Source organism: Brugia malayi, assembly GCF_000002995.4.
Source record: "Brugia malayi strain FR3 genome assembly, contig: Bm_v4_Chr2_contig_001, whole genome shotgun sequence".
Classification (NCBI taxonomy): domain Eukaryota; kingdom Metazoa; phylum Nematoda; class Chromadorea; order Rhabditida; family Onchocercidae; genus Brugia; species Brugia malayi.
This window is the reverse complement of record NW_025062476.1, coordinates 1,328,044-1,340,005: the sequence shown is the minus strand read 5'-3', so window position 1 is coordinate 1,340,005 and position 11,962 is coordinate 1,328,044. Positions and strand designations below refer to the sequence as shown.

The 11,962-nt window shown below is 19.4% G+C and overlaps 1 protein-coding gene across 1 annotated transcript; it reads right to left on the bottom strand.

Moving 5' to 3' along the window:
* Positions 1–1,250: 1,250 nt before the first annotated feature.
* Bma-ltd-1 (LIM domain containing protein) lies at positions 1,251–11,760 on the bottom strand (the record flags this gene model as incomplete). The annotated part of the gene is made up of 15 exons (XM_043078066.1): positions 1,251–1,332; positions 1,977–2,138; positions 2,511–2,668; positions 3,570–3,774; positions 4,365–4,447; positions 4,668–4,823; positions 6,171–6,261; positions 6,597–6,761; positions 7,174–7,263; positions 8,349–8,569; positions 9,798–9,887; positions 9,967–10,020; positions 10,252–10,368; positions 10,797–11,003; positions 11,590–11,760. 15 exons carry the CDS (start codon positions 11,758–11,760, stop codon positions 1,251–1,253), a joined length of 2,052 nt encoding a protein of 683 aa, XP_042934000.1.
* Positions 11,761–11,962: the final 202 nt, after the last annotated feature.

Below are 11,962 nucleotides of genomic sequence, written 5' to 3'. Positions count from 1 at the left end.
AAGCATTAAAATATTGAAGTATGCAAATTCAGTCAAAAATATTTGATTGAAAAAAAAAAAAAAAAAAGAGAAAAGGATGCATGATAATGGGCACAGAAATGGATAAAATGAAAAATATCATTTGTGATTGATAAAAATTGATGCAAAAAATTTCATAATTAAATTATCGAATCACAGCAAAAACATATTTATGTAGAAAAAAAAATCATAAATTGATGAAAGAAAAGAAAATTTTTGCTTCAATTTTACAGATAAAAAATAGTTTCATCAAATATAATAGAAAAATGTTTCTTTTATCACAGAAAAATATAATTTTATAATTTCATTTATACAATATGTCATCCTCCTTTGTTTTCTCTTTCTTTTTTTTTTTTTGTCTAAACATTTCGATTTAATCAAGAAAAGAAATTTCTTTTTCTTTCTCAGGAACGAAATAGATTAGAATTTTATCCTTTTTTATTTTATTAACTTCATATTTTAACAACAACAAATTGTTCCTTCCTTTCTTTAATTAGTTTAAAATTTATTTTTATCCTCTTTTCTTTTTATTATTTAATGCATTTATTTTGTTAAATTCTTTTTTTCATTATTTCATTCGCATTTTCTTTTTCGTTATTTTCTTTTCTCAAATAAAAATGTAATTTGATTAAAAAAGTTTGTCCTTCTTAACAATGATTAATTAATTTGATTGATTGGTGATGATGATGATGATGATGGTGATAAAAATGATAATGTAATAACTGATAAAATGTGATGGAAAAATTAAAGACTAGAAGAACATAATCAAAGCAAAACATCATTTAAAAAAAAAAGGGAAAAGTTAAGAAAGAAAAATGGGAAAAAAAAACATACACATATTTTAATAATAATTAGTAAATAATATTAGGTAGAAAATATAATATCAGTAAATGTAATTTGCAATAAATACACATTTCTCACCTAAAATAATTCTTTAGTTTTCTACTTTAGTCTTTTTTTTTTTTTAACTTTTAATTATATTTAGCATTAAGAAAAATACTTTCCTCCTAAATTAATTAGTAATTAGTGCAAAAATAAATAATTAAATTAATGATTCATGAAGAGAAAAAGCTGTAAGAAATGAAATGTATATACATATGTTTGCTTATGCTAAACAATTGATAATTATTATTAAATGATTATTAATCAAATTAATTTTTACAAAACAAAAAGAAAAAAAAAATGCGAGAAAAATTTGATAATATTATTTTCGTTGAAAAAAAAAAAAACAATCACATTCGTACATTAATAAGATATTTACAGCAATGTGTTAATAATTGTTTGCCACCATTTGGTATTGTCGATGAATTTTCCCTTAAACAAAATACTCAATTAATTAATTAATTAATAACTGATAATTAATGATAATTATATAATAAAAATTATAAATTTGATGGGATTTTTTTTTTTTTTTTTTGAAAAAATGATACATTAGATAAGTAATATAAATGATAATTAATAAAAAACTATAACATAATAAATAAAAAAATATATTTGTAATAAAAATAAATAATAAGCAAAAAATTAATTAGCAATTTGTAATAAGTAAATTACTATTTTATTCATTTATTTGCAATAAAGAAATAAATTAATTAATATACAAGATGAAGAAATAAAAATAAAAAAAATAAAAATCCTAGTTTTTCCTTTGAATGATAAATTTTGCTATGAAATTAATACATTGATAAAATATACAAGATGAAGAAATAAAAATAAAAAAAATAAAAATCCTAGTTTTTCCTTTGAATGATAAATTTTGCTATGAAATTAATACATTGATAAAATTAAATAATAGAATGTAAATTAAGATAAAGTAGTGTAGTAAGTAGATTTTTTAAATGAAATATAAATTAAACATTAATTTAATTAGTGTGATATAAATAAAATTTTGAAATTTAATCAAATAAAATGTATGGAATTTGTTTTTCTTTTCTTTTTTTTTTTTTTCTTTTTTTCACCTTGTGTAAATGTCAAGACCGTATTGTCCATCTTCATAAAAGTCAACTTGAATCCTGACAATGTCACCACGGATTAATGTTTGACAATGACCTTGAAGATTACGATCATCCACTCTGTTCTTGTGTAATGATGCTACAAATTCTGCCAGCGGTTTCATCATTCTTAATAATAACATTATTATTATTATTATTATTATTATTTATAGGATTACACCAGCAATAATGTTAACAATAGGAACAATAAGTGGTAATAATAATAATTAATGACAACTAATAATAAGAATAATAGAAATAACGATAATGAAAAATAGTAATAACGACGACAATAATAATAATAATGATAAAAGATTTTTTTATATGCATGAAATTTGAAATATTACTTCAATATTGAAAATTATTTTTAAAATGAATTATTTTTCTAAATGATAATCATTTTTATCGTTTTAAATTTTGCACTAATTTAAAGAAAAAAAAAACCCAACTATGTTGCATAATATTTTAAAAAATAAAAATAAAAGAAGAAATAGTTTTAACCTAAAATTAATTTCAAGTATTCGACCACAATTAATAATTGCATCTTCATGTGTTAATGGTATTAAACCAAATAAGCGATACGCTTTTGCTGGACCCCATTCACCGCTTGCGCATTCAGGTAATGGTACCATAATTACATTTAATTTCTCACAAGTAATCTGCAAATTTTAATTAATTATTTACAAGGAAAAAAAAGTGTAATGTGATATGATTATTGATTAGTTATATGATATGATTATTGATTAATTATATGATATGATTATTGATTAGTTATATGATATGATTATTGATTAATTATATGATATGATTATTGATTAATTATATGATATGATTATTGATTAATTATATGATATGATTATTGATTAATTATATGATATGATTATTGATTAAGTATATGATATGATTATTAATTATTTATATGACGTGACTATTTATAAGTATTATATTATCACAATGATTTTTTTTCTTCTTTTTCTTTTAATTCTTTTTTTCTCAATAATTAGAAATTGTTTTTGGCTACGATAATTAAATTATAGAATCAAATAGCATTATTAATTATTACATGTTAATTTATACAAAGTTAGAATTTTTATGGACAATGTTGCCAATAATTAATAATAATTATAATTATTAAATAATAAATTAAAAAAAAAAGGCAAAAAAGCAAATAGGAACGAAGAATTAATTGAGGAATTTGCAAATGAATCAAAATGAAATATACTGTTTACAAATAAGCAAAATAAAATAAATTATTGACAACTAGTCTAGAGTATTATGAATAAATTTTAAAATAATAAATGTAATTAAATATTTTGTCAATTAATCTTTAATAATAATAATAACATTGATTAATTAATAATGATAATAAATAATGATAACAATAATAAATAATAAGAGTAATAATAATAAATAATATTTAATAATAATAACAATAATAATGACTATAAGAACAAAAATAATAATAATTAGTAATAACAATAAAAATAATAATAATTAACAAATGACAATAACAATAAATAACAACAGTAATAATAACAATGATGGTAATGACAAATTAACCTTAAATTTGCAAATACTCTTAAATTTAATCGGTTGACCGGTCAGATAATGTCCAGGTGACACAGCATTTGCAAAAATATCCAGCAGTAATGACCGTGTCGATGGACAATGGACACGAAATATAGCTGAGTCACCGATAACGGATTGCATAACGAAACGTTTCAAATTATAACCATTCATTTCAACGTCATCACCATCAAAAAATCTATCAAAAAATGGAAAAAAATATATATTTTAATTAAATTATGATCAGTTTTTATTGATTGATCAGCTGACTGACTGATTGATTGATTGATTTTTTTCTTTAATTATTGCAATTATTCAACAATTTTATAAAAATTTCCGCATTTTCATGCATAGTGTATGAAACTTATGACAACAAAATTTCTTGGTAAATAATAAATGAAAATGATTGAAAGGTAAATTTTATTTCAGCTTATGATTAACATATCAGTTAATTATTAATAATACAAATGAAGTAGATTAATTATTTCTAAAAAAAAATGAAGAATAATTTAAAATTTAAATATTTTTCCTCTTTTTTTTGAAATTTATTTAGTTTTTTCTTTTTGTTTCTCTTAATTTCATTATATTGTTGACTTAGTAAATTTAAATCATTTTTTTTTCTAGCTAAAATAAATTTTATTTATTATAGTTAATGAATTTTTATTGCAAATAATTTGATTTCTACATATTTTTATCAATCTAATTACTCTAATTATCACTCTATTTATCACCAATGTCAAATTCTTAGCTAAATTTTAATTTCTTCAAAAAAAAAAGATTTTTTTTAACCTAAGATTATAGTGGAATATCAATGAATTTAGAGCTTCATTTGACATAGTAATCGAAATTGTTGCTGCACCACTTCGATCTGCCTAAAAAATAAAAAAAAAAAAAGAAAATTTTATTTAATTTTTATCTTTCAATTTTTTTGTTCTCTTTGCCAGCATTATTTTTGATAATAAACAATTAATAAAATGTAATTCTAAAATTTTTATTGTTTAAAGAAAATATATTTTTTTTTTAAAAAAAAAAAAAACTTTTCGCTATTAAAATTTTAAAAAAAAAAAAAAAAATTATTGCATAAATTTTTACCTTAACAATAGCTTGTAATTTAGTATCAGTAAAACTTAAACCATAACGAAAGAAAAGTGAGCGTACAAATGGTAACGCTTCAAATTGCTGTAGTGTTATGGGATTTTTTAATAATTGCCATTCAGATTCTTGCGGAAAAAATTCATAAATAAATTCCTGAAAATAATTAATTCAATAATTTCATTTTCATTAATTATAAAATATCTAATTAATTTTTGCACTATATTTACATATAGTAATATAATGTGATATTATTAATATTATTTAAATTTCTAATTTTACATTTTATACAAACATAAGTGTTTACTTATTCTCAAAAAAAAAAAAGTTTCAATAATTAACAAAAATTGCTTTTTCGAAAATAAAAATTTAACATTTAATAATAAATCCATCAAATAATAGAAATAAATTTCCAGTCAAAATGAAAAATGAAAAAAAAAAAAGAAAAAAAAATTGTTTTATTAAATCATTTACAAAAAATAACAAAATAAATTGTGAAAAAAGATCAAAAAAAAAAATAAATTAATTAAACAAAATTATAAAATATTTACTCTATAATGAAATAATAATACTGCATGCAATAAGTTGAAGAAAAATTTTATAAAATTTTAACATATAGCAAAATGTCAGAAAAAATGAAACACACTGAGATTCTTTTATAAAAATTATAAATGAATTAAGAAAAAATATTTTTTTTTTCCTCTTTTTTTTGAAAAATTGATCTATCTTTTTAATTAAATAATAAAAGAAATGAATTCAAAAAATAAAAAATAAAAAGTAAAATTAATTATTCAAATTATTTCTTTCTCTTTATTTTATTTTATTTTTTTTTTTTGAAGTTAATAAAAATATTATATGTAAAGAAATGACAAGAAGAAAAATTTTTGTCAAATTCAAATTAAAATTTAAAAAAAAAAAATTACATTATTTTTTCACGATAGATAAGAGAGAAATTCTTGTAGTACAAATCATTAAAAAGAAGATCGATAAGGTCATTTCATTTTTAAGTAAGTTAAGAAATTTCAAAAAAAAAAAAAAAGGGAAACAAAATTTTTCGTTCCGACAAATTTCAAATAATTTTTCTAATATATTATCATATCCTTGAAAATAAAATATTTTAAATATTTTCTACAAAAAAAAAAAATCTTTTTTACCATATATTTAAATTATATTCATTTGGAAGACTTTCAAAAAAAAAGAAAATAACTATTTTTATTCATAATTTATTTTTTTTTTTGTTTAAAATGCAAAAAAAAAAAAAAAGATAATTATACTATAAAATCGAATAAGAACGTTTTTATCTTTTTTTTTTAACACAAATTATTTATACAAAATATAATTTATGAAAACAAAAAATTTTAATTAGATTAAATGCAAATTTTTAGAAAAGAATTGAAAAAAAATTATTTTAAAATATTAAAATGTAATTTATTTTTGCTTTTTAAAATATCACAAAATTTTAGTGGAAAAAAAAAGAATCAAAAATTTAATTAATTTATATACCTGAGGATCAGTCATGAAATAATGATCATCGTATTCATAACGTAAGCTATCACCTTTACTACTTGTTCGTGTACTTCCCTCTTTTGCATTTCTATAAAAAAAAAAATTTTTTTTCTTTCTTTTGAAAAACTAATAAATTAACAGTTCAGATTAATTTTAATTGAATTAAATTGAAATACAAAAAAAAAAAAAAAAAAAAAAAAAAGAAAATAAACAACTAAATCAATTATTAAAATAAATTAATAAAAGTTTTATTATCAAACTTTTCTTGAAATTTTTTAATAAACAAAATTTTTTGTTCAAATTTTTCCTTCATTTTAATCTAACCACATTTTTAAACAATTATTTTTCATTTAATTAAATCTGGTAAACCCCCTCCCCCGCTTCGTTCCAAAAAAAAGCAATAAAAAAAAAACAGAAACTTACACTAAATGCCTTGCACCCCAATTACATTGTACAAAACGCCATGAACCACTTAAATAAACAGCATTCCAAGTATTCCGGAATCGGTTATCCTCAAATCGATAACCGGGTTGATAACCGGCTGATTTACTATAACCTTTGATAACAACACAATGTAATCCGGCATAACTGCAAATTACAAAAACATTTTCATACATTTTCTCATTTTGGTTCCTCTTTTTCCTTTGTTTACTTTCATTAAACTTTAATTTACACAAATAATAATGGAAAAAGAATTGTGATATTAAAAAAAATCTTTTCAAAAAAAAGCAACAAAAAAAAAAATAAATAAAACAAATAAATTCAAAAAAAGCAACAAAAAAAAAATAAATAAAACAAATAAAATTCAAAAAAAAGCAACAAAAAAAATAAATAAATAAAAACAAATAAAAGATTTTAAAAATTTATTAATTTTGCAATGAAAAATTGAAATTCAATTAAAATTATCATAAAAAACTAATCAATCGGAATAATTTTATTAATAATTAAAATGAAATTAGAGCAAAAAAAAAATAAAAAATAAATGATCTAATCAAATCACCTGCATAATCGTTTGAATAAAACATGATAACTTTCTGTGCCATATTTAATTCCACGTAATAAACCCATTGGTGTATTACTATCCAAATGACTATCAAATTGCATTACATTTAATTTTTAATTGTAATCCATCGATAAATTGCTCTAAAAAAATGAAAAAAACTTTTCTCTCAAATTTCACATAATTAAATTTTCATTGAAAAAGAAAGGAAAAAAAAAAAAAAAACATGAGAATGAAGTATAATTTAAATATGATTAGTTATAACTCATACAATACGATGGAAATGTTATTTAATCAATAATAATTAGATTTGTCAAAAATTTTTCATAAAATTTCAAAAAATTCAAACAAGCATAACACATTAATAAATTTACTATCATTAAAAAAATATCTAATAAATGACATTTAAAATCGAAATATCTAATAAATGACATTTAAAATCACATTTTAATCATTTTTTTTTTCTCCTTTTAAATTACACATCCATTTGAAATGCTTATTTTTTGAGTAATTTTAAATAAAGATAAGAAAAATTATAAATTTATTGCTTTGTTTGAAGAAAAAAATTGCTCATTAAATTTAGAAGAAAATTTTTATAGTATATTTTGAATTAAAAATTTTCAAAATAAAAAAAAAAAAAGATTAAAAAGAAAACTTTTATAGAATTTTGTGGTTTGAAGAAAAAAGTTTTCTTTTTAACTTTTAATACATTTTCTTTTGCTATTCAAATCATTATTAAGTTGCTAAAAGAAAAGAAATAATAAAAAATTTCATTTCGTTTTCTAGAATCTAAATATTTACAATTTCTAATTAGTTTTCTAATTGATTATATTTCATTTATTTCAATTAAATTATTAATTATTGATTAAATACATTACATATGTAAGTTATGAGCATTTATTTTTAAATAAATTTATTCACTATCATTAAAAAATTTTCAATTTTTTTTCAAGCATAATTTTGTAGCTAAAAAAATAAAAAATTATTTAAATAACAATTTAAAAAAAAAAAAAGAAAAAGAAAAAAGTTCCACATATGTATTTATTTTTCTTTACTAAAAGAAAAAAAAAAAAAAAAAAAGGTTACATTTTAATATTTTTAGTAAAATATTTATTTTTTTTCTCTTTTCCTTTTTTTTTTATTTTTAATTTATAAAATATTTAATTAAATTTTACCTTGCTTTTTCAATATCATTTCGTGCATTAGCTGTTAATGTTCGAATTAATTCTGTAAATGTGGTAATTTCAGATTGTGCCATCGTTATTGCTATCTCATCGATTGTTTCAAATATCATTGTATTGGTGTAAATTTCACGTTTACTGCAAATTGGCGGTTGTGGTGGTGGCGGTGTTGTCGGATATGATGGTGAACCTATATATGAGGAATCATCACATTCCTGAAAGAAAAAGAAGGAATAATTTATGAAAATTTTAAAAATTTAAATTTGAAATTTTTTGCTGAAATCTAACATTGAAATATATGGCAAAAAAAAAAAAAAAAAAAAAAAAGATAAAAATAAAAGTTTGAGTGATAAAATTGATAAAAATTAAAACTTTTAAAAAAAGATTGTATTTTTCTTTTTCTTTTTTTTTTTTTTGTTTGTTTGAAACTTTCAGAAAAACAAAGAAAAATTTGTAGAAATTTCAAAAATTTAAATTTGAAAGTTGTTGATAAATAATATATGACAAAAAGAAAATAGTTGAGAATGGAAATTTAAATTGTAGTGATAAAATTTGAAAAAATTAAAATTTCAAATAAAATTTGTAAAAAAGGATTGACTCTTCTTTTGAAATCAAACATGGCTAACAATGAAATAAATGCATTAAATTATGATTATAAAATCATTATTTTGCATCTATGATTGATTATTTTGAACTTTTAAATTGAAAAATTTAAATTATTAATCGAATTATTAATGTACTTTAGAATAAACTTATAATTAGATTACTTTTTTTTTTCAAAAGTTATGTAAAATTATTATATAATTTTGAAAAACGTAACGTTTTGTAATAATCATTTATCCATCATTAACAGATGGCTTAGTTTAACAACTAAAATCGGAAATGATAATTTTGATAAATTTAAAAAATTGATTTAGAATTTAAGAAATTAATTTAGAATTGTTCTTTTTTTTAAAAAAACTTCAATATGTATTTTTTTTTTGCAATGAATACAAATTTTATATGAAACTTAGCAAATTTAATTCAACAAAATTTAATTTTGGACAATATTTCAAATGATGAGTTTAATTATTTAATAATTTGAACTAAATATTACAAAATTGATTTACAATTATCATTTTCGACAATTGTATTATAGTATTACTTATCAAAAATTTAAAATATTTAAATGTCATTAAATTTGTCATACATTCGTCTTATTTTGAACAAAATCAAATAGTATTTCAATTTTTAATCATTTGCCTAATTTGAATTAAACATTAGAGAGATTAATTTAGCAGTTATTACTTTTAATAGTGATATTTTTTATTTTTTTTTTTGTATTTTAAATATTCAAAAATGTAAATTTTTCTTTCATTTCTTTCATCTTTGCCGAAAATTTACTTTCAAATTTATTTTTTAAAAATTCTTTTAAAATTTCAATTTGCTTTCTTAAAATCTTACCACACGTGCTTGCTTAAATAAGTCCAACATTTCTTTAGCTTGTCGATCAAGTAATTCAGCCGTCTGTAAGCGTTCACGTTCCTTACGTTGCTGATGTAAAGTTTCCAATTTTTTGTCACGTTTTTATCGTCAAATGCCTAATCAAATCCTCTTTATTCCTACTACCTACTTGGCCTTTTTCATATTTTCGAGCAAAATCAGCCAATGCTTGCTCCCATTCTTCCTAAAACAATCATTCTTGCATTTATTTATTATTTTTTTTTTACATTCTAAACTAAAATTTAAACAATTATTAATCAAAATAATAAAAAAGAATTTTTTTTTCCTTAAAATTTGAAATAATTTTAACAGTTAATTACAACGTATTTTTGCTTGTTTTATTTTAAAGGAATTAAAATTTTGAAAGTTAATTAAAATTTTTGAATTAATTTTGAATTGATCATAAAATACTTACTTTAGTTTCCTTTTCAAATTGATCATATTCTCGTTTCTTATTTTCATCAAATGCTTCATACAATTTATCCTCATCTTTACGATGAATTAATTCCAGTCGAGTTTGTGCATCGTAATCCTTAAATTATCATCTAGTCTCAATTTATTTTTATTTTTGTTATTAAATTTAAATAAATTTAAAAAAGGTATCAGCAAAAAAAATTTATTTCTAAAAATCAACTTTTCATATTTGTCATGCATTGAATATTTGTTAAAATTTTATTTGTTTTCCAGTACCACAAAAACAAAAAAAAAAAAAAAAAAAACTAAAAGAAACACAATTAATAAATATCATTTCAAAATTGACAAAAGTTAAACCTAAAAAAAAGGAACTATTCAAATTTTGAGAATTTGAAAAATTTACCTTATATTAAACTTATTTAAAAATAAATTGTGAAAAAAAATTTTGTTTAAAAAATAGTAAATTATATAAGTTTCATTATTATTTATTATTATTGTTATTTTATTGTTACTATTATTATTATTTACAATTATTATTAGATTTACCACAACATATCGTGCACCGGCATGTTTAATTTTTGGATATGGTTTTGAAACTTGTGTAGCTTTAATTGCATGAGCAATTTTTAAATCATTTAAGCCAGCATCACGACGGAAGCCGTTGCTACGATGCGTTCCGTTGCTGTAACCATTGCGCACCGGCGGTAAATCATGCGGACCAGCTATTGGTACATGACTGTTACAATAAATTTCCTAGAAAAAGAAAGCAATTAAAAAAAAAAATAATTAATTATTTAATGCTATATTCTAATTTAATGAAAAGAGAAAATATCATTTAAAAAAAAAAAATGCTAGTGAAATATATTTTTAAGTAAATGAATCGATTAATCATTAATTGCTATCTTCTAAATAAGAAATTATCATAAAGTAAAAATAATGATGAAATATTAAAATAAATCAAACAATTTAATATTTTTTATTTTCCAATAGAATAAAGAAAAAAAAAAACATTATGAGAAAAGCTAATAAAATATGTTTAAATAAACCAATCAATCAATCTATCTAATTTGTCAATTGATCAGTCAATCAATCAATCACTTAATCAATCTATTCATTAATCAACCAACTAATTAATCAATTTGTCAATCAATCAATTAATAATTGTTATTTTCTAATAATATAGTAATTTTTACTTTTTTTTTTCTTAATCTCTTTTCTAATTTTTCTCATTTTATAATTAATTTTTATACTAAAAAAAAAAAAAAAAAAAAAAAAAACTCATTTTGATTAATAAATAAAATTTTTGATTAATAAATAAAATTAAAAAAGAAAAAAAAACCTGATCATTAATATCATTTCGATTATTGCAATATGTTTTTAATGCTAAACGTGTCCCACAAATGTAACATTTAAAACATCCTTGATGAAAAAATGTTGAATCCTTTAATGGACCAACTTTATCAGTTGGATAAACAGGTTTTGAACACCGATGACAAAGCTCTTTCACCATCTGCTTTGTCCAAAATAATTAGACAAATATTTGAATTGAGCAGAAAATATAACAAAAAATAATAATAATAATAAAAAGTGATTAGAAATTTAGAAGAGAATTTGAAATATTGAACAAATTATCAAATGTTATCAAATTTTAGTTTATTTGATAACAAAATATTTTATCCTTTTCTTTTATTTTGCTTTTTCTTCTTTTTTTT